The sequence below is a fragment of the Siphateles boraxobius genome, unplaced genomic scaffold (assembly GCF_051911475.1).
Source record: "Siphateles boraxobius isolate OS27281-9 unplaced genomic scaffold, OSU_SipBor_1 1, whole genome shotgun sequence".
Lineage (NCBI taxonomy): Eukaryota > Metazoa > Chordata > Actinopteri > Cypriniformes > Leuciscidae > Siphateles > Siphateles boraxobius.
This window is the reverse complement of record NW_027508699.1, coordinates 27,272,021-27,297,585: the sequence shown is the minus strand read 5'-3', so window position 1 is coordinate 27,297,585 and position 25,565 is coordinate 27,272,021. Positions and strand designations below refer to the sequence as shown.

Below are 25,565 nucleotides of genomic sequence, written 5' to 3'. Positions count from 1 at the left end.
TTTACTAGAATAAATACTGTACTGTAGCTTTTTCTTATTGTGATACTTCATCTAAAAATAAAAATGGCTTCGTTCATGTCATTCCAAACGTATACGATTTATTTCCTGTGGAACAAAGTAGTTTCAATTAGCCTAAATATTTCTATTCAATAATTGTTAATATTGCCTGTGATTATTAATCTTCAGAAATGCCCCACAAAATTATTTTTAACAAACGATTCACAATTCTGAACAAACTCATTACCAAATCTTGTGTTCTTACATTTAAAATGATATGAGGGCAAATAAATGATGAACTATCCCTTTAAAACAGCATATTGTGACGTTAAAGGTCTTCATGACTGACAAGGTTACCTCAGTTCCAGTTTTAGTAGGCCTACAGGCTGATCCAGTGCTCCTCCAATTCTTTTAGTTGGCTGAAATTAGACCTAAAATACATAGTATTTTAATTGTGTAACACTAGAGCCCTCAGGCTCACTGAGTATTGATAAAAAGTTAACCTCGGAGTTGAATTCCGGATTGTTTTGTTAACAAGTGCTACTAACTCCTTGTGCATCAAAATCACATGTTGAACTATAATGTTGATCCTTTACGTCTCTGTGGTCCTTGATAGGATTTGAACAACCTAACCCTATATTAAAACTCAATGTAACATTGGGGGATGTTACCCCCGTTGCATATGAATGATATATCAAATGATCATAAATCTCTATATTTCATTGAAGGAGATTTAATTGAGTTTGTGCAGTTTACGTTGTAGAACAAAACGTACAAGTATTGTCAAGTTATGTTTACCACAGACCCTATTTTACTCATAAATTGGAAAAAATGTTTTTTGACGTCATCCCTGTTGCACTCTATCGGTGCTTCCAAAATCGTATACTATCTGAGTAGGATTACATTTGAATTTGAACTTACTTTGCGACCTTTAAAAAAGTATGTTCTATATAGTATGAATGTGTGTTATATGAATGTAATCCGGACGAAATACATCCGCCATGTTGTCATTATCATAAGGTTACCTACCAGCATAAGTTTCGCCGCTTCACCTCTCTTCACAAATCCGTGGCCTCCCGTGGCCTCATGGGATAGTAAAGTGTCCATTGAATGCGCACTTCTGTATCTCGCCAGAAGTAGGTTATACAAGGACTTTTTGCCTACTGTTTTTCGAATAGGCCTACTCTAGGGAAGTATTCAATTTCGGATGCAGCGTATAACAACACTGCTTGGAGGTTGGTACAAGTAACAGCCACTCAAAGCAGCTTAGCAACTACATAGCAACATCCTAGCAACCACCCAAAAACACCGTTGTAAAACTCTGGTAATCATTTGGTGGCAAACACTATACTTTTTCTTCAGAAAAGTAAAAGTTTCAGTTCTGTACTGAAACGATCTACTTGTTTATTTATGGAAGAGAGAGAGTTCTCCATCTATATTAAAAAATGGTTTATGCATGGTTTCCCCCTCTCAAAGGTCTTGCCTTTTCATCCGTCTCCACCGTTTGTATTTTCTGCTTGTCAGCACTTTTCAAACTCCACTAGTTTATTGATACATCTCCAGACATGTCCAGGCATGCTAGAACTTGTTGACCTGTGCACGTCTGTCATTTATTTCCAACTTCCTCACAAATGTCCCTATGTTTCGCATGACTAACAACAAAAAGATTTGAGGGGTAAATTTGGGGTGGACCATTTGGAAAGTCTGTTTGACATTACGCATATTTTCATGATTATGAACAACAATTTTTCCATTAGATACAAAGTATTTGGCAGTGATATTCTTTGAGATAATTCTCACAAGAGTTATTGAGTTGTTCTTTCAGAAATAGCCCACTGACATTGTTGAAAGTGGTTTAGTGAGTCAGAGAATCAGCACAGAGGTACGTTTGATGAGCTGCTTGTGTCTGAATGTGACTGCAGCCCTCCTTTCCCTCTCGCTTGCAGTGGAAACAGATGGTTCTGCCTGATACAGTCCACTGGCAACCAGAGATCAGCACCTTTTCTCTCTCAAATACAAGAGATCAGTCAATTTGCGATGCAGCTCCATAGCACTATTGGAAATAAAAAAATAACATAGCAAAACATTTACCAAACCAAAAAATGTATGTTACTGGTAAAATAAATTTGATTACCCATGACTACGGACACTGGCCATAATTGTTGATAAGCCAATTAGACTATAGTCGACAGTTGAAATAAAAGGCTTTCCATGACTACAGGCAAGTTCGTGGCAGATATCCAGGTTATTCAAAGCACTGTGTGAATGATTGCCTGGCTTGCGGGGCATTGTTTAGTGTGCCTGCCCATGTAGCCCATTTTGACAATAATTTACGGGATTGCTCTTTGCTTAGAGATGCACTCGCAACAGTGAGCGTGGACCACTTTGTGACAACATTGTGAAGAGACTCCCTCATTGGAATACGACAATAATCATATTTTATTGAGCTCCTAAACGGGTAAGGAATTAGGGTAACCCTTCATTGATTCGTGACGATACCGAATTCTACACTTAACAAACATTTTGGTATTCTTTTTTTTATAGATGGTTTTTGCAGTCATATTATCACTTAAGATTTGCTTTGCTGTTTTTATGTTGTGGGTCCCAGAGACTCCAATGATGTAAAGGTAAAAATAGTATTGGTAATTTTGGAAATTAACCAATTGTTTTCTCTTTAAATTCTTTTAAAATGGTCCTCTAACCTATTTAAATTCCTTTGACGGACGTTTTTGAAGCTTTAACCCTCACAAATTAGGCATGAACTTATTTAGAAACGACGTTTCTGTTTGGTGTCAATTTCACCAAAACCTATTAGAAAAAACATAGACAAAATACAATAAAATTGATTATGTCATATGTCATATTTTATACGTAGGACGTGATGAATTTTATCAAGTTGAAATTTAATTTATAATATATTCTGACAAAATTTAGAAATGTCAGGAAGTAGCACACTGATGTGTAAATATATTTATATTAAATATTGTTACACAATTAAGTGAATGTACTGTATGTTCTCCTCTAAGTAACTTTGAAGTTCATGTTGAACATCTGACTCAGGAGTGATTTTACCTTGTTCATTCTTGTTGCTCATGGTCTGAAAGCTGACGGTAAGGATGTGCTCATTAAATTATTTTATCTGAGTAAGGATGTAGAGCTTGCTGTTCTTTTCTAGTGACTCAGAAATGAAAGACTCATTTGTACTCTCTCTTCTACCCATACCTGTACTTTCACATGTTTTATCTCCTCTCATTACTTGCTGTAACTCTTCTACATGAGTGTAGAGTAGTAAACTGTGGGGTGTGTATATGTTTTAGCACATAGATTATTATCACTCAAGAGTGGTGTGGAGGCAAAAGCTGTGGATGGGAAAAGGCAGAAGAGCAGTGAACCGAACCTGAGGTGTGGTACACCATTGACTCAGTCTGAGGACTCTAACAACATTTCACGATACAGCCAGGTGGGAACTTCCCTGACGGTGCTGATCAAAAAGTGTTTCATACATTAAAAAGCACCTCATTCTCTTAAAAAAGCTCTTCGGGCTGGCTTCCATGAAACACCTTAAACCTTGTGCAATAGTCATGGTTTTCGATTTTTATCATCATCTGCAGTTGATCTAGGTCTGGACTCAAGAAGATGTGTCTCGAAAACCATTCCTTTGAGTCTGGGCGAATAAACCATTAACAATTGAAATTTATATCCTCTTGATTATAAAATATTACCATGAGAATAGAAACTTCAGCAAAAGAGATTCATAAAAATGAATTAATGTTTTTTTGATTAGCATCTCCCTTTTTTCAGTCATGAAATGTGTCATCCAACAAAAACTAAACAATTATTTTTGTGTGTGTTCCAATAGATCAGTTCCAAATATGAGCTTATACTTCATAGATCTACTCTTCTTAGGATTATTCATGTGTTTTTAGAAACATGTTTGGTTAAATTCCAGCTGACACAACATTGTTTTTATTATGTTGCAATTGTGAGTCGTCATATTGTCATATTGTCACATTGTCATTCTCAATTCCTTAGTCGGACATTTTTAATGGCCTACTGTAAACACCTTTTGAAGTGATTTTATAGGACACAAATTCATAGGGCCTGGGACAAAATTGTAACGTTGGACCCCAATAACGTCATTTTTTAGTGACTTCATTTAGTCATTTAGTTGGTCCCCCTAGTCTGGGACTGGGACAATGATCCTGGTAGTTCCCCTGATGTCAGCTCTGGTCAGACACCCTCTATAAGAAAGAACAACAAGTTACAAAGAGTACATATATCCCATACCAATGGATTTATGAGGGCCAAATCCCTGATTAGTGGTTTGTCCTAACTATTAAATCTCAAATACCTTTTAAATTAGATCCAAATAAATGTTTTTTGATCAAGTAAATTATTTAATTTAGAAACCTGTGTCTTTGAGGAAGCTATAGTGAAATTTCAGCTTGTGTTACTGGGAAAGGCCCTTAGCCTCACACTGTAAGAATTCAATCATTGAACTTGCATGACCTCTTTTACAAAGTTTGCCTTTCTGGGTAAAACATGGGTAATTCTCAAGAACTGATGTATTTTGTGCCTTAAAGACTTACTACAGATATAATGAACAGGATACTGAACTTGAGACTTCAATTCCCAAGAATGTTCAAAATCAATTTTCAAACAAGGCTATATATCGATACAATGTGATTTGTCTCCTCACAGATTTCTTCATCATGGCCAATCAGCCTTTACCGCTGTCACAGGAGACTTTAGCTCAGTTCAATCGCTCCCTGGCCACAGAACCAGGTACCTCAGGGCCTGCAAGGAGACGTCTGGGCTCCATATCCACCCGCCGAAGCTCCAAAGACCAATCTAAGGACCAGCCCCACCACAGACCCCTGTTCCTCAGGGGCATGACGGGACTCTCGTCAGAGTCATCGTTCCTGAGCCCCAACGTCAGCACTTCTCACATCTCCATCGGTAAGCGGTTCTCTTTCGCCGGCTGGCACCAGGGAGGAAGAGTGAGCTTCTCTGGACTCTACCTTCCCCAACCCATCCAAGAAGTCTATGTGGAGAACACCTACAGAATGGGACCAGAACCAGGGTGCCACTTCAGCGCCAGCAGGACCCAGCAGATATTAAAGGCCACTTTGGATAGTTATTTAGAAGGTGTGAGTTACAGTCCTGACAGTTGTAGCCAATTATGTCAGATGTTAGCAGATCTAGTTCTCAGTAAACTAAAAGATGTCAATCCGCCACGATATAAACTCGTGTGCCAGGTGGTGGTCGGGCAGAATGATAAACAAGGTATAATGGTAGCCAGCTGTGGCCTGATCAACCCCAACACAGACAACTACACATCTGCTGTTTTCCAAAATCACTCACTGTTTGCTGTGGCTATGGTACATGGTATGTACTTTGAATGAAAGTTAAATCAACATCTCTTATTTTGTGTGTACAAAATGCACACGTTTAAAAATTCAAGATATAAAATAAATACTGGTCATATAATTTCACAAAATACAGCACTGGTCTTCTGGTTTGGAATATTAAGTTTTTTAAATGTTTTTGAAAGAAGTTTCTTATGCTTACCAAGGCTGCATTCAAAAACACAGTAAAACAGTATAATACTGTAAACTCCAGAATTATTGGCACCCTTGGTAAATAGGCAGCTGTGAAAATAAATATGCATTGTTTATCCTTTTGATACTTCATAAAACAAATTCTACCCCTTTCATAGAAGTAAAACATTTGAAATTGTGGGGAAACTCACATTATTAAATAATTTTTTTTCTCCAATGCATGTTGGCAACAATTATTGGCACCCCTATAAATTCCAATGAGTAAAATATCTCTGAAATATATTCCCATTCATATTTGTTTTTTTAGTGCACCAGGGTGACTAGGAGAAGGAAATTGTCTAGCCATGACTTCCTGTTCCATAAGAGTATAAATATGAGGAAACAAAAAGGCTAAATTCCCATATTCGTTCATCACAATGAGTCAAACCATATAATATAGTTCTGATGCACAGCAAAACATTGAGCTTCACTAAATAGAAAGTGGCTATAAGAAAATAGCTAAAGAATTAAAAATCCCCATTTCCACCATCAGGGCAATAATTAAGATGTTCCAATCAACTAAAGAGGTCACAAATCTGCTATGAAGAGGACGCGCGTCTATATTGTCTTAATGCACGGTAAGGAGGAAAGTCTGACTGGCCAAAGACTCTCCAAGGAACACAGCTGAAGAATTGCAGAGATTAGTTGAGTCTTGCAGCTCAGAAAACATTTTTTTTTTATCAAATAGCCCCTACATCACCATGGGAGGGTTTCAACAAAAATCCTCCTCGCTTATCCAAAAACAAACTCACGCATATTCAGTTGTCAGACATGACATGAACTTCTAATGGGACCTGGTTCTGTGGTCAGACAAAACTAAAAAATAAAAGAGCTTTTTGGCAGCAAACCCACCAGATGAGATAAAAAAAAGTTGCCCAAGGTTAAATATACAGCTGGATATTTAATGTTGTGGGCCTATTTTTTTTTTTTTTTTGCTGGAGGTCCTGGTCATCTTGTTCAGATACATGGTATTATGGATTCTAGCAAATACCAACAGACAAACCTGACGGCTTCTGCTAGAAATCTTATAATGGGCTTACATCTTACATCTGGAAAACGGTCCAAAACAAACATCAAAATCAACACTAAAATGCGTCACTGAACACAAAATGAAGCTTATGCCATGACTGTCACAGTCCCCTCCCCTGAACCCTATAGAAAATTAGCAGGCAGAACTGAAGAGAAGCACCAACATGGAGCTGGGAATCTGAAGGGATTCTTTATGGAGGAATTGTCTCGATCTCTAGCCAGGTTCTCTCCAAACTCATCAGGCATTATAGAAGACTCCTCAGAGCTGTTATCTTGGGAAAAGGACATTGCAATAATTGTGGCCAACATGAAGTAGAGAAAAACATTTCATAATGAGACTTTCTCCCACTTTCCATTGTTATATATATATATATATATATATATATTAACATTGTTTTCCTTTTAAAACTGAAAAAAGTAACTTAATCATGAGACACAGAACATTTATATTTTCAATAAACTTTATTCCCCCCCACTCTCCCAATACATAAAAAATGATCATACTGAACATTTCCCAGTGTTGACACCATACAATTATGTTACATCAATAAATAAAAAACTATAAATAAAAAAATAAATAGAACACGTGCCACAATTAATTAATAATACTAGTTAGGATTTGTCTGAGAGTAATGGCTTTCACAATGTTGATATTCTAAACACATCACTTACAGCCATGGTCACAGTTTTGAGGACATTATGATTACTTATGATGGAGCATGTCAGTAAACAAAGCTGGAGGCACACTGAATACATAGTCTTTTTTCCCCTCAAGTACAGATATTAGGGATATAATAACTTTTAAGAGCAAAAAGCTTATATCAGGTGTGTATTTGTAGTGTTTCTTGCCCCACTCCTGCCTAATTTGCTTGGAAAACCGAATATGAAGACTATATAAAGCCAGTCTCATTCCCTTTTTGACTCAAGCTTGAGATTCAGGGCCATTATTGCACAGAGGAATCCATCAGAAAGGCACTTTAGTCACTCCCACTCCTAACTGCTCCTCCATGAATTACAGTTCCACCTCAGCTATTCACCTCTGCCATCTTTAAAACTAATCTCATTAAAAGAATAACCATTTGGTGTCCATAGCTCTTCTAGTTTGTGTACCATTTAGTGAAATAAAAGTCCTTAAAAAAAAGAAAAGCCAAGTGATAGAGCATAAAAAGCCAAGCCCATCTTGCGCAGTGCATGAGACACTGTGAGCAGAAGCAAGACGCTTAAGAACCCTGTGAGTTTTATGCCATCTGCACTTCAGTCCAGCTAAAAATCTAAATAATAAAATGAACGGGCTCAAATTTTGGTTGTGCACACTGTGAGTCAAGCTGGTAGTGTGATACTGTTGGTGTAGGCTCAGTTGCAAAAAAAAGAAAAAAAAGAATAGTGCACCATAGTTCAAAGAGGACAGCCGATGACCAAGGACAGGAGATCTTCGTGGCAACGTGGAAGCTTCCCCTGATTTTCTTTGTCATAGTCCTTTTTTGCTTCCCAAATTGAAGCGGTAAGCAGCAAATCGTAATACGAAGCAGAACAACGGTTCCGCGGGGTTCATTATGCGTTGGTGTAGTGCTGGAGAAGCTGCACCACGTAATGAAGCCGCTGCCGGAGCTCCGGAGAGCAGCCCCATTCGGATAGCACGTTCAGAGGGTAGGAATAAGAGATGCGCTCCTTGCTGATGTACGTCAGCAGGTACAAAGAGTCCGAGGTCTTGCTCAGGATGATCTTCGTGTGGTCCGTGTAAAAGTTAACCTGGGAAAGAGCAGAAGCAGAGGGAAACGTTATGAACTGCATCGGCCAAACAAGGTCAGTCGTTCAATTTTGGTCAGTGGCCAGATCGTCAATGTTTCATCTGTCGTTCCTGCACAATCAGAGACTCACCTGTAGGGTTCGGTTGTCAAAGAGCATGACTAAGGCGTGATCAGTCTTGATCCACTGCAGCAGTAATGGAGAAGAGCTTGGAGGTGGCTGGTTCTCACCGTTGACGTCTCCACCCTACAAAAAGGAAAACCTATTTTAAAACTATAAAACTTTACATCAATATTTAGAAATAGCTTTATTTTATACATATTAATGATTTATAAATTATTTAAAATAAGATTTAAATATTTAAAAAAAGACAATCATTTAAATATTTTATTTTTTTAAATCATTTTTTATACAGTAAAATATGGTTAAAATTTTAGTGCTGAACTTAAGTTTAATAAAAAATTTTTTTTGAATAATAATATAATTTAAAATGTTATCTTAGATTATCTTGCCATTCAAATGTTTAAATTATGGACCAATTTATGGACTTACCTCCATAAGATTCTGCTCCATGTAGTTAGCCATCAAATCCACTATGTGTTTTTGATTCTGGAGCTTCTCTGGTAAAGCGTCAGCTGGAAAGCTAAAGTGTTTGTTGTTTGTCAGACAGTAATGTACAGTCCTGCAGAATAAAAAAAATTAAAAAAAATGGAGATTTAGAATATCACAAAATTAAAGTAAAGCTTAAAACATTTGGTCGAAAGCAGAGACTTTGTAAAGGGTAAAGCACTCTATGTGGGTCAATCAGAGCTCAGTCCAAAATGTCAAACAGGAAGCTCATTAGAGAACAGAAAGCAAGCTGACGTACCTCCGCTTGTCACACAGGCTCAGATGAGTGCCTTCGTTGAAGAGTACGCCAACGTTTTGATTGGAGAGCTGGTAACCGAAACCGTATTTGTTGGAGTAGTCGACCCACTTAGTTACCCAGATAAAAGGCTTGGTTTTAGAAAGGCAGGGTGGGTTTTTTGAAGCTGGAAGAGGGAAGGACAATATTTGAGTACATGATCAATGGCCTAGGAGTAAACCTTGAAAATGGCCATCGCTTAAGCACCTCGGTGTGAACAGAGTGTGGGAACAAACCTGTTGGCATGGAAGACAAGCAGCTGTTAAGAACCTTCATGGCAGATTCGGCTACAGCAGCAGGGGTTGGGATATCGTCACAAGCTGAGGGGAAAAAGGAAATGTATTTATTTAAAGGCAGAAACAAAAATTTATAGGGTGCAATTATTTGCAATTATTATTTTACAAGAAGCATTCACTATCAATATTGAAAACTGTTGAGCTGCGTAATGTTTGTGGAAACAGTGATCATTTATTTTAGGATTTCTTTTTAAGAATATAAAGTTCACCTGACCCTAAACTTTTGATTGGTAGTGTAAATATAAAAGCGAGGTATAACTAAAGTGCCAGACAAATATATGAAGTGTAAAAATTACAAGTCATCTTGATGCTAAACTCAGCAAAGAAATAAAAATGAATAAGGGCAGGATGTTTTCGGACAAACTTGTTTTTAATAGCTGCCTCTGAAAGCCTGAGGGGTTGAGTAAAATAAAATAGGCCTCACACATGCACATCCAAAACTATATACTGCTGTATGTCTGGGCAAATCAGCTGCTACGGTCCCTTACCATCAGTGCTGCTGGCGACGGTCCCTTTGAAGGAGCGCGATGCAGACTTCCGGGACTCCTCCTCAGCCGGGGTGTCCAGAGGGCCAGAGCTTGCCAGTTGAACCGTGGGAGAAGTGGCCTAAGAGGAAGTCAGAATGTTTTTACAATCATAAGTACTTCCTTGTACTCAGTTATAAGCCATTATCATGCGCAGTGGACACTCATTTTCAAATCTTGTGTCTTAAGCTTAAAAGATCTATTTGTCATGTGACTAATATGTGGGTTTCTGAGTAATTCTGAGACATTCAGCACAATAGTTGGACTACTGCACTCAATCATCCACAGTGGCTTTCAAAACACGTCCCCACAGAGCGCACTTTAGCCATGCTGCAAAACTGCATGCACACTGACGCAGCTTTCTACGACAGTCATGAGTTAGCTGTGGAGCGGAGACGCTATTAATACGCACAAATGCACATAACTGTAACATGCATTATTACCTCATTCCCTCCCATTGTCTTGTAGCTCATCTGGCGACCGATGGAGTGTTTCACCATGCCTGACACCAGTTTAGAAATGTCATCTTTCTCTTCACAAGGGGTCTTTTCAACAGCTGCAATGACAATTTTAGGTCAATAACAGAAACTAAGGTTTCATTCCAAACCAGTGTTATTGTTAAACTATTAATGTTTTCAGTTATAGAAAAAGCTGAAATTAAAATATAAATATTTGATTAACTTAAACCAGAAATGTCGGCTTGGCAACCACCTGAAATGAGTTGAAGTACTAAAATGACTAAATACTAAAATTAAAATAATCTGGAAACATAAAAATGAAAGCCAATAAAAATTATAGTATGAAAATAATATTAAAATAACACTGTTCCAAATATCTCAAATAGAAAAGTGTGGTTCGAAAAGGTACATACCTTTTGATTTTTTCTTGCCAAAGAAGCTTTTAGCCATCTTGGTGAAGAACTTCTTGGCAGGGCTGGGTGGATTAAGCTCAGGCACCATCACACAGCTGCTGGGAGGGAGTTTTTCTGGAGTGAAGCCCTGAGGGAGAAAAAAACAAACAAAAACAAACAAATCACAGATTAGAGGACTGCCGAATTAGAATAAGGAACTGGTTAAGAACAAAGTAAACACTTAAACTGCTCTTTATAATCAAGTTAAAAGGAAAAGGTTTATTTCATTTGGACACTGATGAATGATTACTAACCTTTGTGAAATACTCGTGGGCCAGTATCTGATCCAGCGTAAGGCGGTCACACGGGTTTTTCTGAAGGACTGCGGAGATCAGCTTCTGTGCAGCTGGAGTGAGGGATGATGGAAGGCTGTATCTCACTTCCTTAATACACTTGTAGGTCTCTTTCAAGTCTAAGGTTTCAAATGGTGGATTCCCACAAAGGAGTGTGTACCTAAATAGACAAGAAAAGAGCTTGTCATCAATGCGGTCACATCTGATGCAACAAATCAAGTAGTGACTTTCCATAATATAAATAGTATATTAGACAACACTAGAAATTTCCAATCTTTTTGGTCAGATGTAAAATTTTTACCACCTGAGATTGTAAGTTAAAATTGTAATTGTTTAAGAACACATTCGGATGTTCGAGGTTCTCTGATGACCGATTAATGGTCATGTGATATGCAAGTTCAATTTTATATGCGTTCATAAGTTAAGTTTTTTTTTTTTTTTTTAAGTAAAAAAAATTACATTTTTTTTTTTTAGTAAGCATTTTTTTATAAAAAAAATTTCTATTTGAATAATGAACTCACAAAACGCCTGCAGTTTGGGATTCCCTGGTCTACACAAGCATAAAATGGTCTAGAGTAGACTTGAAAAGACTTACATTACACAACCCAGCGACCAAACATCTGACTCTGTCCCATGGCCTTGTCGGTTAAGGACCTCTGGTGCCAGGTAGTTTGGAGTCCCGCAGATGGTCCTGCAAAAAGAGCATTTTATGTCAGCACACTGATCATGTGCATTTCTATGAAAGTTATTGAGGATAAAAGCCAAGCAAACTCACTTCTTCCTCTGCTCGACTGTCTCCAGCTTTGCTGCCAGCCCAAAATCTCCTAATCTCAAATCCATGTTTTCATTCACAAAAAAATTACCTGAAAAAAAACAACAAAATAAAACAAGTTTGAGCATTATCAAACCAACTGAACTTAATGGATGTCATACTAGGATTCAAACAGCAGGCTCAAAAGAGTCAAAAACAATACCTAGTTTGAGGTCTCTATGGAGGATGCCTTTGTTGTGGAGGTATTTGAGCGAAGAAATGATCTGTCTGAGGTAGTAACGGACTTCTGGATCTGTCAATGTATGTCTTGCTTTCCAAATGTGTGCCAGAGACTGAAAATATGAAGCACAGGATTAGAATCAGTGCCTTGTTTTCACCAAATGTGACCATTAGAGGTCTGTCCTTAGTAAAGCAGCTCACCTTTCTGCTGCAGAGTTCAAGGAAGATGTAAATGTTGTCTTGGTCCTCAAAATGATGGGAAAACTTCACCACATGCTTGTGTTGGAGGCTTTTGTGGAGCTCGATTTCATTAATGATCTGTGGGACAAAAGAGATGAATATAAACATTAAAGGAGGAAGCTGGATATATGACGATTCACATGTGCACTTGGTCATTATCCATTTACCTTCTCTCTCTGGTGTGGCTTCGAGACTCTGCTTTGAGGAATAACTTTCACTGCATACATCTTGTTGTTGGCAATATCCGTCATCTCATAACATCGTGCAAAACCACCCTAGAAACAAAAGCCATTATAAATTAAATCACTCAAAATGTGTCAACAGGCAGCCAGCTTTTATGGTGTTAAATATGTACCGACCAGTATTTGCAACCTGGAATTGCTTTTAAGGGGCATTTTTACCTTTTGCACCATTTATATATATAAAACAGCATGTCATCCATTTTGCAAATGCTTTAATAGAAAAAGAATTATGGCTATTATCTATAAAAAACAAAAAATAAATAAAAAGAACAACATGTTCTTTGTTAGACTTTTTTTTTTTAAATTAATTTAAGATAAACACAGCTCTCTAACATCAATGTCAACAATTTATGCAACTGATGTACATTTTTATTTTGAGGGAGATTGTACCAATTATCAGTAGACCAATAAAGTGGTAATCAGAAATCCAGCTGTCATAAGGGATTAATTTTAAATCTGCAGATAAACATTTGTTTCCTTTAAAAAAAAAAAAAAACATGCAAAGATTTTTTTTTTTAAATCCCTAGATAATTTCTGACCCTGGTCCCAACACATGTACAAAGGAATGACGTATTATTTTCCCACTAGACCATCCCCTCATTACAGCATCGCACCATGATGCGGCACTTTAAAAATTGGGATTGATGATGAGACTTCTAATAATCAATCGTCTAATTAAATGAAGAGCCTTGTTTTGGAAATATGAGTGGGAAACTGACTGTGGTTGTAGGTTGCACGGATCATAAGCAATGCAGCATCCTTTCCATTGATGCATTGATTCATTCAGTCATTCATCTTTCCCTGACATCGGATCAGTATTAAAAATTCAGTCAATTCCATAATTGCATAGAGTGTCTTTGCATAAAACCATATGCACTTGATCAAAATTGGAAGACAACACTATCTTATAACCAGCATTTAGGTTCTAGAATCACAGACAGGGCGGATTGCGGTCCAGTGGTTCTGGTGGACCCATGAACAGCTCCCAAAACCAGCCGAGCACACACGAGACCGACACATTGCGCACCGTGCGTCCACGTTAACAGCACATCAGGAAACGCGGCACGAGACAGTAACAAATGGCATAATTTATTCAAATGATTAACGTTAGCTCCGAAGTATTGCGTAAATATAAAAGAGTGGTACCTTTCCCAAAAGCTTTCCTTTACAGTACGATCTTCCAGACTTTGCGTCAACCACCACCTGCGCGACCTCCGTTTTAACGTGTTCCGATTTACTCCGGTTCGGCTTTGCCGGCGGTTGTACCGATTGAGACGTTTTGAACAAATCCGGATTCATCATTTTACAGGAGAGACGCTGCGCTGTGGTAAAACGAGCAGGATCCATTCATTAATATAGATCCTTCGCCTTAGAAAATAACCTCCTTTATGTGAAGTCCCAAAGTCTGGCCAAGTTCTCTAGTCCTGTGAATCAAACATGCCCGGACGCCGGAGTCAAGCAGTATATAAACTGTTCATGACGTCATGGGCACAGGCGGGGCCGAAAGACGGCAATGTCTGGAAAGAATCAACGTCATTGGCTGGTGGAGATTCAATCAAAGATCAGAGAGACGCATATGAAAGTGCTGGAGAAAAGTGAATGAAAACCTGAGACGGCTGACGTGATTATGGATCTCTGGATGACTTGCACTGGATAGTTTTTCTGTTTTCCTCTGTTTAGGGTTTTTGCTCAAAACGACATGCCACTAAAGATTTTTTTTATATGACTTTTTTAAATCATTATCGATTTAACTATTTAATACTGGTCAAGTGTAAGGATTAATTAATAATTTCGTGTTATACTGCGTGAAAACAAAATACACATATGGCCGCCGTGAGTGTTTTACATTTTAGAGTTGACAGCAGATATATTTAAAATAATTGAAGAAATAAATTGCATACACAGGCTATTTTTTATGCCAAATTACATCATTGTGGAATACACTGAACTGAACTAAAAAACTCGTGGTTTCATGCGCCCCCTTGTGTCTTGATAAGTAAACTACTACGTTATTTTTTTCACTTAAAAACGCACATGATGTTCTGAGAGAGACCGTATTAAAATAATAGTCAAAACATATTGCTTTCCTTCATATCCAAAAGTTTCTGACTTTAATTCAACTACTGCGATAGCTGAATGCCTTTATCCATATAAGAGATCTGCTGGAACGTCCTAAGTGATTACTTTCTGTTTTCCAATTTTAGAACCCCTGCTCTAGAAAAGCAGTCTGAGATCATACTAAAATTATAATCAACAAATAAGGGGCTTTCCTTTCCATCACTTCCAGTTTAGTTTATTTAAAATACTGTGTGTTCCCTGTCTGATTGCACAACCCATTTATGCATCATAGCAATATTTCTGCATACTCTCTGAACATGGGTCATTTAGGCACCCCCCCCCCCCAATAAAAAAATCAACAACAATCAGAAGTGATATTTTTATTTATTCCCCCCCCCCCCCCAACACTAATATTGAATGATAATCCACTGAACATTTGTTGATAGGAATTACAATGGGGATGAAAACACTTCAAAAACTTTAACAGCCGCATTTAACAAGAACAAAGTCCAAAGATGCACAAAATAATAAAGTGGAATGGAATGTGTGCAGCAGCTGAATTGGTGTGCTTCGCTGTGAATGTGGAAGCAGATCAATAAGTTGGCTTAGAAGTCAAGATCATCTGTTTTGACCTTCTTCTCCTGAGACTCAACCCAGGCCTTGTTGATAGTGCGTTTCATCTCATCATCTCCATCGGTGTAGATCTTCTTCAGTACGCTCATCAGCCCCTCGCTTGGATCAGCGTTCTCATTCGAGCTAGGTTTGCTGAAACAGAAAAGTTACCATTTTATGACTTATAAACATAATTTGCAGAACCAAATTTGGTACAATGCTAACTAACTCTGATAACAGTGCAGTCAACTCCAGTCAAACATTTTTTCTTCTCATATTAAAATAATAATAAACATAACTCATGTTACAAATGTATCAGTTTTATTTTATTTTGAATCATATTAATTTACATTATAATATGCATTATTTCTATGCATAAATCTGCACCATTCAATTTAAAATCTTGTTTTCAAATAAAAAAAGGAAACCGAATAGAGAATGAAAGTGTGCGCATTTGACTCACTCTTTCTCCTTAGACTGTTTTTCTACTTGTGTCAAGCATTCCCATTTTTTTGCTGACTTCTTCTTGCACATGATAAGGACCGTGTCTGTTTTTATCTGTAAACAAATAAATTGTCAAGTCTTTTTATCTATCCAATTTTATCCAATTTAGCAACAGAATATACAATGACATTAAGAAAGTGACAAACCTTTTTACTACTCTCTGCAACAATAATGGGAAATAAAAGGTTGTTGACTGTCATTTGATGGTTCTTCCCATCCAGATCTTTGACTAGAACATTAAAACCTCTGTAAAAACACGAGAGCAGTGGTTACACTTATTGACCATTAAGAACACCATGATGCAAAAAGATTTTCACCCTCTTAACCTAGTAAATACATTTTGTCACATGACCATATATCTAGAAAAGACTATCATTTACAGGTGCCAGCAACTGAGAGATAAACAAGCAAGTAGCTAACATGTAACTTTATGCTGAACTTGTAAAAAATTAACTTTATCAAAGCAAATTTATGCACGTCTAAAATATATATGATACGTTTTTAAATAATTTCTCTCTGTGGCACAGCCCCTCTCCACGACTGTGAATTTTGAATAAATAAATACTGGACACAATAATAAATTAGAAGTTTGGGCAACACTGAACAATATTTCAGTTTCATTTGTTAACATTAACATGAACTAACAACACTTCTACAGATTTTATTTATAAAGGTCCATTTGAATTTCATAATTTACTAATATATTTGTAAAATTAAAAGTTGTGTTGCATTAAATAATGCACTGTAAACTAACGAACAACAATATAATTTAATTTACTAACTAATTTTAATAAAGTTTTTTTTTAAATAAAGCTTTTTTTAATATTGCTCATCGTTAGTTCATCTTAGGTTATGCATTTACTAAATTTAACAAATTAGACCTTGTAAAGTGTTGCCGAAATATATGTATAAAATGATAACATAAACCAAAATTCAGCAAGATTTAATGCGAGACCACACCTCTCTGTGAAGTTAGCCTCAACATTTTCAGCTGGAATACTATGCACTCCTTTTAGTGTGATGTAGATTTTGACGAACTTGTCAGATTGGTCCCATCCTAAAAGAGAAACAAACGACATGTGTAGCCTATTAGACAATGTGTATTACGGTGGAATAGCCTATACCTATTATCATGAGGTATGAACGCACCATAATTGTTGATTTTGACTGTGTATCCTTTGAGTGTCGTTTCAGTTTTGTCTCCAGAGTCTTTCTTGGCTTGCTGCAGTTTCTGCTCTCGTTGTTTTTGTGCCAGCTCTTTCTCTATTTTCTTGAGCTCTTGCGTCAAGACGTCCCGCACGCGCTGTCGTTCACATTTCTCTATCAGATTCGTGATCTCTTTCAAATCACTCTCAAGACCGGCGATCTAGAGACACGAAGTCACATCTGATATCAAACTCAGGATATTAACATGTTCATTACAGGACAGGAGAGTTCAGCAGCTGTCAACTCACTACCTAGTAATATTTAATTCCCCCAACATGTATATCCCATGAGATATCATAGTAAAAAATGAGTTTCATTCACATTTATAAGCTTATTTATGTCATTGCATAAGGGCGCTTACAGTGCAATACAGAATAAAGCTAGCAGACCACTACATGCCATTAAAATTACTAAAACACTGAAAAACAGAACATTATACCAGTTCATTGATGTCCATCGCTGTCCTGGAGAAACTATCCACAACAATTTTATCGAAGTTATGAAAATGATCTTTGCTATCAATCCGTCACCGTGTCCACTAATGTGCACGAAGCGCTGTTTCTTTCTAGAAAGATTCTTGCTTCCGCGTTATGTCAATTCAAAATAAAAGACCTCAATTTCAAAATGATTCTTACAAAACCAAATACTGCTAATCAGAGTTTATGAATTACATTACTGCAAATGTATTACATTATCTATCAGATAAAAAAAAAACTTATTTAAAATTGTGTGTGTGTCTATATATATATATATATGTGTGTGTGTGTCAATGTCACTTTTATTTATATAGCACTATTAAAACACGTTGACCAATGTGCTTTACATCATCTCAGTAAAAAGACAGCATAAGACAATAGTAATATAATTGTATATATATATATACACACACACACCCGCCCCAGATTTATGAATTAAAATAAACAGTTTATCAACCACAAAATATTCTTATTTAGCTAAAATTTACTAATTTACTATTGCTTAATGTAAGGTGTTCATCTGTAAATGCAGATTAGTGAATACATTTTCATAGAAACATGCAATAAATTATTTCCTTTGTCTTGTTGACAGGTTAAATATCTTTCTCTTTTTGTAAAACAAAATTATTTTTAAGTGTGACACCAAACAAAGAGATAAAGTAATCCACAATAAGGTTAGATACCTAAAACCTGAAGAGCACACACAAAAATACAAAAACTGCAAATAAATCACAAAAGACAAAAGTAGCACATTACACTTTTTTTATTGTAACTATAATAACATAACTTATATTAGATTTGCCATCAGTCCATCAATCTGAATCAACTTAGAAGAAAAGAAAAATTCCAAAATTTTCTCTTCTTATGGCATAACAAGCTCAAGTTCATTCATAGATTGTAAAGATCATACACTGAATTACAAGGTTGTACAAATGACCACTTATACAATCCCATGGTTGATCACCACATTGATCTCTGTATTCCAGACATTTGGTTGTGGTCCGCTAAATGCCGAAAAACAATCCGGCTAAGACGCCACCTGCGCTTCACTCCACGTGGACGTGATGTCATCACACACCTGTTTCGAATGCGTACGGGACAACTGTCTCGAGGAAGTGCGGCTATTTCTTTATCAGCTATCTCCTAAATACACAAACATGAAGACATGGCTATTATTATTATTAGTTTTAGAGCAATATTTTGACATTTCATTCTTTGCTTCAAGTCAAAATAAAGGTAATGACTTTGTAAACGAATTAAATGGCATACAATTATTTATTTTGGCAGGATTTTAAAGGCTGTAAGCCAATAATGTAAATTAAAAACTGAGACTTTGAATATACCTGTAGCTCTTTTGGCAAAATAGTATTCTTCCTAATGGCATTGATGCGCAGTCTCGTATCTGCATATTCAAATGCCATTTGTCTTCTTTTCACATCCCGTACCATCCTCCAGTCAACATAGTAGCTCCTGACCTGCTCCACCACTCCAAGTGATCTTCTGTAGGCCTGAAGGACATCAGATCAGATTTTATTGTAACACTTTACAATAAGGCCTTGTTCGTTAACATTAGTTAGTGTATTAACTAACGTGAACTAACCATGAGCAATACTTTTGTTACAGTATTTATTAATCTGTTAATGTCAGTTAATTAAAATCCAGCTGTTCATTGATTGTGCATGTTAGTTTATGGAAGTAGGCCTATTGTTAATTCTTTGTTCATGTTAACTAATAATAAATAATTAAACCTTATTGTAGCCTAAGTGTTATTTTACATTTTTAGATTGATTTTAATAGGTCTTACACAGGGTCCTACATTTGTATATTCATTTTCAGGTCTTACAAAACCCCTAACAAATTATAAAATACAAATAACTAAAAATGAATCTTTCTGACAGACGTAAACTACAAATGTCCCCAGCATCTCTTGGTCTAACATTACAATGTCCAACGGGATCACAATTGAAATACAACACCATCGAAACACAAATACAATGCATTAAAAGTCCTTACAGACTTTGCATTTACACAATATATTTTGTTACAGTAAATTTACCTGTCTACAAACAGGCAAGGACGACTGCAGAAACCCCATCCCAGTACCGAAGAGCTTCCACGCCGCCGCCATGTTGATCCAGCACTGACCTCGATGGTGGTTTGCAGGTTGAGAACTGAATTTAGTTTATCATTACTGCCATCTACTGGTCATATTAATGTTCATCCAAGCATTTACGTATTTTCATCGCTCTTAAACAGTAGTAAACTATTTGCAAAAAAAAAAATATATATATATATATAAAAAAAAATATAAAAAAAATTTTTTTAAAGAAAAGAGAGACTTCGTCGTTACAGGATACAGCTGAAAATGTTGACAACTGGCTTTGTCTGCAAGGTTGTCATCATGGCGATAGGCTACAATGATTCATCAAAGTCCAGGATTGTAGGTCTGAGCATCTAGATCACCAGCCATGAAAATAGTGGTGTAGGAAAACGGATTCACAAGACACAACAATCAGTAAACAATTCAGAAAGTACGAAGAAGAACAGTAGGCCTACTACAGTTAAAAAAAAATGGCTTGTGTGTAATTGCGGCACACAACCAGGTAGTGGCAGAATGTAGCTATTAATTCAACAACACTAGTATCCTCTTGTCTCTAGGGGTTTCAATTCTTTAGATGCCACGGACGGACCTCCAAATATGATCATCCTCATGCGAAGGACCCCCATCCAAAAATTTAAAAGCAATCTATGTCGTTTCTTGTATAAAGGCCCAATTTGTACTGTTAAAAAAAAGTAGGCCTAATATTAATAATGCCATTCATTATTTCCCTGCTGGGGGAAAAGCTGATTGGCTGGTTTCAGAAGGGATTTGGACACTACTTCTTTTTTTTTTTTTTGCTGACCAGGCTGGTCTTAGCTGGTCAAGCTGGGAGACCAGCTAAAACCAACTGAACACAAGCTTGGCCAGGCAGGAAGACCAGCTTAAACCAGCAACTTCTATAGCTTCAAACCAACCATAGGTGGGTTTTAGCAGTTTTTTTAAACTGATAGTTTCATTAATTTTTTTAAATTAAATTTTATTTTAGGCCACATTGTTTTTTTTTCTAAACATTTCCACAGACCCAACCCCCCAGCACTCCCTTGCGGCCCCCTGTGGGTTCCTGAACCGTTCCTTTGAAAACCCTAAACAAGAAAAGACGCAATTTGACAAAATCTATAAGTGTCTGTAAATAACAAAAAAGTAGCTAAAATAATTAATTGAATAATTTTCCTATTCTGTCTGAATCCCCAGAGAACCGATGATTTAACGCATACATGCCCTAATCAGCAGCCAGGGCTTCTTTAAAGGGATAGTTCTCCCGAAAAATTAAAATTCTGTCATTAATTACTCACCCTTATGAAGACTTTCATTCATCTTCGGAACACCAATGAAGATATTTTTAATGAAATCTGATATCTTTCTGTCTCTCCATTGACAGCCAACGCAACTACCACTTTAAAGCCCCAGAAAACTATAAAAATATAATTAAAGTAATCCCTGTGACTCCAGTGGTTTAACCTAACTTTTATGAAGCAACTTGAGTGGTCTGTTTGTGCAAAAAAACATTGCAAAATATTAATCTTCAACGTGCGTTCATGCAACAACATCTGCTTTCGCGTCAACACAACACGGATGCGTCGTGGTGCTCTCGTCAAACCTAATATTTTGTAAATAAATTGGTAAAAAAAAATTCGGATTACTTTTAATGTCTTTCCTTTCTGGGCCTCAGAAGTGGTAGTTGCATAGACTGTCAATGGAGGAAAGCTCTCACATTTCAACAACAAGAAATTAATTTGTATTTAGAAGATTAACAAAAGTCTTACGGATTTGGACCGATGAGGGTGAGTATTTAATGACAGAATTTTAATTTTTGGGTGAACTAACCCTTCAATTTTAACCTATCTCAGGATGACCTGTTATTGCATCATTGACTAATAATTTTAATTCAACAACCTTTTGCATCAGTTGGCTGAACTTGGCTCAATTTTACAGGTAACATTTTACAGGTAGCATCCTACACCTGCACTGTCTTAGCAGTTCAATACAGAGAAACAAGCTCTCTTACAGACAACGGTCTGATTGTAATGCAGACTGGTTGTACAAATAGGGAATCTGGGCACGTATAGACAGCAAATTTGTTGAGCATATAATAGGCCAACAAACTATAAGAATAAACAGAGGAGAGAGTGAAACTTCTGTTTTAAAATTCCTCCCTCACAGCTTGATGTCAGAGGTAAGTTTGCTCATTTTGTGTCTGCTGATTTTTTTCTTTTCATACTTAATGAGGTTTACATTGCCATTTCTTATGCTCATCTACCATTCTGTCATTGCCACAGAATAAATCCCCCAGTAAAACAATGCAAGTGAAAAGAAGGAAAGAAAGCAGACGACAACAAAATAGCAACCAACAAACAGCTCCTTATGTGCTTCTCTGCATGACATTGGTTAGAGTTCAACCCCAAGGCATTCATAAAAAACTGTTCTAGTAAATTCCTCTAGAATTTCCCAAGCAATCAGCCTTTGTTAAAAGATACAGGGAGACGTGTTCTGAGAAAAATACTAACATATGTCAAATTGCACAACTTTATAAAGAAGATCAGTCATGTAAATTAAAGTGTAATGCAGATCTTGCAGGTGTCTAGACACCTATATGCTTCTTTTAACCGATTATTATGATATGAGCTTAAAATCAATAAACAGGGACAGAAACGAAACATACGGTAATTCGTTTTTAACCCATTTAAGCAGGCAATCAACTAAACTCTAAAGGCTCGTGTTATTTATTAACAATTTCCATGCAAGGTGACAAACCTACAAAGAGGTTTTGACAACTTTGAATTGAAACTGGAGATTATGTAATTTGGTGATATTTAATTCATGAGCCATTTTTGGATGTTTACTCAGAAATATACCTGGCAACTTTAGTGACCACTGAGCAAAAAAATCCTCATCTGAATCTTTGCATCAGTTTCTATGGGAGTTTTTAAATGTGATATCATGTCCCCATCGGTAAACAAAATTTCCATAATGAAATCATTTTTACATGAAAAATACACTTTAAAGAGCTCCACACGAAACATTGTGTAAATAATTATATTTTTGGAAATTTCTGGGCATGTGGGCATTAATGCTGTTATTCTAAAAACTCCACAGCACAGTTGTTAATTTTAAACTCACCAATATAAAGCAGAATGCCACACATGTGCATGCTCTTCTGAAGCTGAATATAATATCTGCAACTCTGCTCTTCTGAACATTTCTGAAGCGAAGGCTTCAAAAAATATTTATTAAATTTCCTGCCTTTACCAGGCCACTTAAAACCCCACTAGTTAAGATCTAATGAGAGCAATGTTTTCTAAAAACAAAGCAGATTCGTTCTGCGCTTTGTTCTTTAAAAAATGAAACATACTGTTGTGAAGAGCTTCACTTCATCACTTCAATATTCGTATTCAGACATTCCAGGCTGAGCCCCACTGGAGTGTGAAAATGAGAAACAAAACTGAACCTGGCATGATATGAAACCAAATGAGTTAGAGATTGACATTTTGTTGCTGTTTAATGTTTTTAACCTGTGTGAATTATTTTCAACCCAAAATAACTTATTTTATGCTCTCAATTTTACCTTTTCATGATATACTTGGGTTGTTCATTTTAACATCACTATATATAGGCCTTGCAAAGTCAGTCAGAAGAAAAGAAGCTGTCAGTATAGTGTTTGTGGATACACTTTTTATACAAGCCCAGAGAACGTGAAATAGAACAACGTTAGCAAAATGATTCAGTCTCCTTGTGCCAAACATGGTTGTTCAATATCTACGTGTAACTTTCTTTGTTCTTCTGGTCAGTTCTCTTGTGCTCTTCAGGTAGAGTTGGAAATATTATAATTACGAGTTCTGTGCACATGAATGACAGAGCAAAGTTGTATTTACAAGTGGAAAACTCGGAATTCAAGATGATAAATGAGTTGCCAAAAGGTTGGAAGGACTTTAAACGATGTTTATTGAAACATCGCAGAAGCATTGATCTATATAGATGCTATCATGATGTAAAATCTCTATAATCTCTTTAGAGAACAGTGAGTGGAAAGCAAGTCTGTATTGAATTATAAAGGATTTTGAAAGTTATTTTAATTTTACATAACAATTTTAAAGGTATGATGTACAGAACAGCTGATAGACAACAAGTGTAAAGTTAATTACTCAACGTTCACAGTTTGCTATATGTGACAAACATTTCGTTTTCATATTATGAATGAATTATATATTGAATTCAGATGTTGGTATTTAGTTTATGTTTTTCACAAAGTAATTTTTTGTTTTGTTTAGGCTACTTCTGTGTTATGTCTCTGACTTGAATGCGTGACATGCCGTAATAATAAATGCCTTAGAGGTACGAGTTTCCCATGGTGCACTTGAAGGCAGCATCTTTCAGAAAGTCCCCACAAATTTCACTTGACGATATTCAAATGTTCCACATGTGTGGAGACGCATGTTCTGAGCTCTTTGCCATATGTGGTAACAGGTGATTTGCATACGTACTAACCTCAAGATTGTTTGGTTTCCACGACCTAGCGTTCTGGACCAGTGGCTTTAAAAGTTTATTTTGATTGTTTCATGATTTTCAAAGTTTTCAAGCAAAATTGTGGTTAGAGAGGGGCAATAATATTAAAATTTGTTTGGTAACACTTTATTTCCATTGTCCTTTATTCTACTAACTAGACAAATAACTTAGCAACTGTCATCTTTCATTAGAATATTAGTAGACTGTCTGCTTAATATCTACCATACTTTATTTTGATGGTCTCCCAAAAGACATTTTACTGACTATAAGTAACTTTGCGACTATATGTAAACTTATTCTACTAACCCGAACCCTGACACCGAACCCTGGCCTAAATATCTACTACAGTCAGTGAGTCTACTAATACATACTATAATGAAAGTGAGCTGACATGTAGTTGCAAAGTTACTATAGAATGTCTGAAGTGGACCATTAAAATGAATTATAACCTTTGGGTAACTAAGCTTAGAATTGTTGTCAAAATGAATAGCATTTGCAGTTTCTCTACCATTTACATTGCGCTTACTATAGTTTCAGGCAGCCTTCAAGCTATGAGGTAAAGTCCTTTTTGGACTTGAGGTCAAGGCCTTCCTGAATTATGGAATGTAGTGCATTGCTCCCTCAGGACCGTGTCAATCAAATAGCTGGGGATCGAGGACTACCCCTTGCTGAACGAGTCTATATTTTGTCGGAAGCCCCTGTTCCTCTGTCTCTCCATGGGTCAGTTCATGTTTTTATCTGCCTTTTATACTCGGGTCCTTCTGTTCAACAGATGCCGACGCCAATGTATAGAAAAGAAGAGAATCCATCCATCCTGAAGTCCCATTTAATTTGATCATCAATTTCAGTAAACAAACAAGGGCTCTTAGAATGACTCCCAGCATTGTCATTTTTTTATTGAACATTCAACCTCTAATCTCAGCACAGAAGCACGACTAGTATTTGATTAATGTTTTGTCCTCGATGCATGTCTGGTTTTGACATTATTAAGAAATAGAGACATCAGAGGGAATGAACTTCGCACGGCCAACCATCACAATCAGAGCGATCCTGCTTTCCAAACCTAACTGTTAATCCCATCAAACACAGCACATGGACATTTATGATGAGTCGGATCCAAAATGAAATATAAAATGATAACTGGGAATTTATTCCTCTTTAGAGTTTTTTTTTACAAAGCCATCTGTGAAATCACTCAAAGGGACCACCAAGGTTAACAGGAAGTGGGCTCTCAGGGCATCCTCTTCCCTTTTCCACCCAGTGGAGCGTAGTCACCCAACACAACACTGTAGTAGAGTCTGTAAACTTTAAGAAAGCTTCTTTTATTGAGTCGGGT

At 36.7% G+C, this 25,565-nt stretch overlaps 3 protein-coding genes and 1 long non-coding RNA gene across 4 annotated transcripts; 1 reads left to right on the top strand and 3 right to left on the bottom strand.

Moving 5' to 3' along the window:
• Positions 1–2,329: 2,329 nt before the first annotated feature.
• Positions 2,330–5,655, top strand: LOC143739430 (uncharacterized). Its single transcript, XR_013204209.1, has 3 exons — positions 2,330–2,455; positions 3,315–3,457; positions 4,699–5,655. It is a non-coding gene; the product is annotated as an uncharacterized LOC143739430 (long non-coding RNA).
• Positions 5,656–7,069: 1,414 nt separating this feature from the next.
• plk3 (polo-like kinase 3 (Drosophila)) lies at positions 7,070–14,228 on the bottom strand. Its single transcript, XM_077231970.1, has 15 exons — positions 13,919–14,228; positions 12,698–12,805; positions 12,492–12,608; positions 12,274–12,403; positions 12,075–12,162; positions 11,895–11,990; positions 11,261–11,459; positions 10,968–11,094; positions 10,540–10,652; positions 10,061–10,178; positions 9,513–9,596; positions 9,241–9,403; positions 8,925–9,054; positions 8,505–8,618; positions 7,070–8,375 (listed from the first exon to the last, which is right to left on the bottom strand). The coding sequence occupies exons 1-15, from the start codon at positions 14,117–14,119 to the stop codon at positions 8,178–8,180; spliced, it is 1,986 nt and encodes a 661-aa protein (XP_077088085.1). The 5' UTR covers positions 14,120–14,228; the 3' UTR covers positions 7,070–8,177.
• Positions 14,229–15,195: 967 nt separating this feature from the next.
• cacybp (calcyclin binding protein) lies at positions 15,196–17,757 on the bottom strand. Its single transcript, XM_077231676.1, has 6 exons — positions 17,592–17,757; positions 17,096–17,312; positions 16,907–17,003; positions 16,093–16,192; positions 15,906–16,000; positions 15,196–15,595 (listed from the first exon to the last, which is right to left on the bottom strand). The coding sequence occupies exons 1-6, from the start codon at positions 17,607–17,609 to the stop codon at positions 15,436–15,438; spliced, it is 687 nt and encodes a 228-aa protein (XP_077087791.1). The 5' UTR covers positions 17,610–17,757; the 3' UTR covers positions 15,196–15,435.
• A 616-nt stretch (positions 17,758–18,373) lies between these two features.
• mrps14 (mitochondrial ribosomal protein S14) lies at positions 18,374–19,803 on the bottom strand. The gene is made up of 3 exons (XM_077231864.1): positions 19,685–19,803; positions 18,972–19,136; positions 18,374–18,771 (listed from the first exon to the last, which is right to left on the bottom strand). The coding sequence occupies exons 1-3, from the start codon at positions 19,754–19,756 to the stop codon at positions 18,589–18,591; spliced, it is 420 nt and encodes a 139-aa protein (XP_077087979.1). The 5' UTR covers positions 19,757–19,803; the 3' UTR covers positions 18,374–18,588.
• Positions 19,804–25,565: the final 5,762 nt, after the last annotated feature.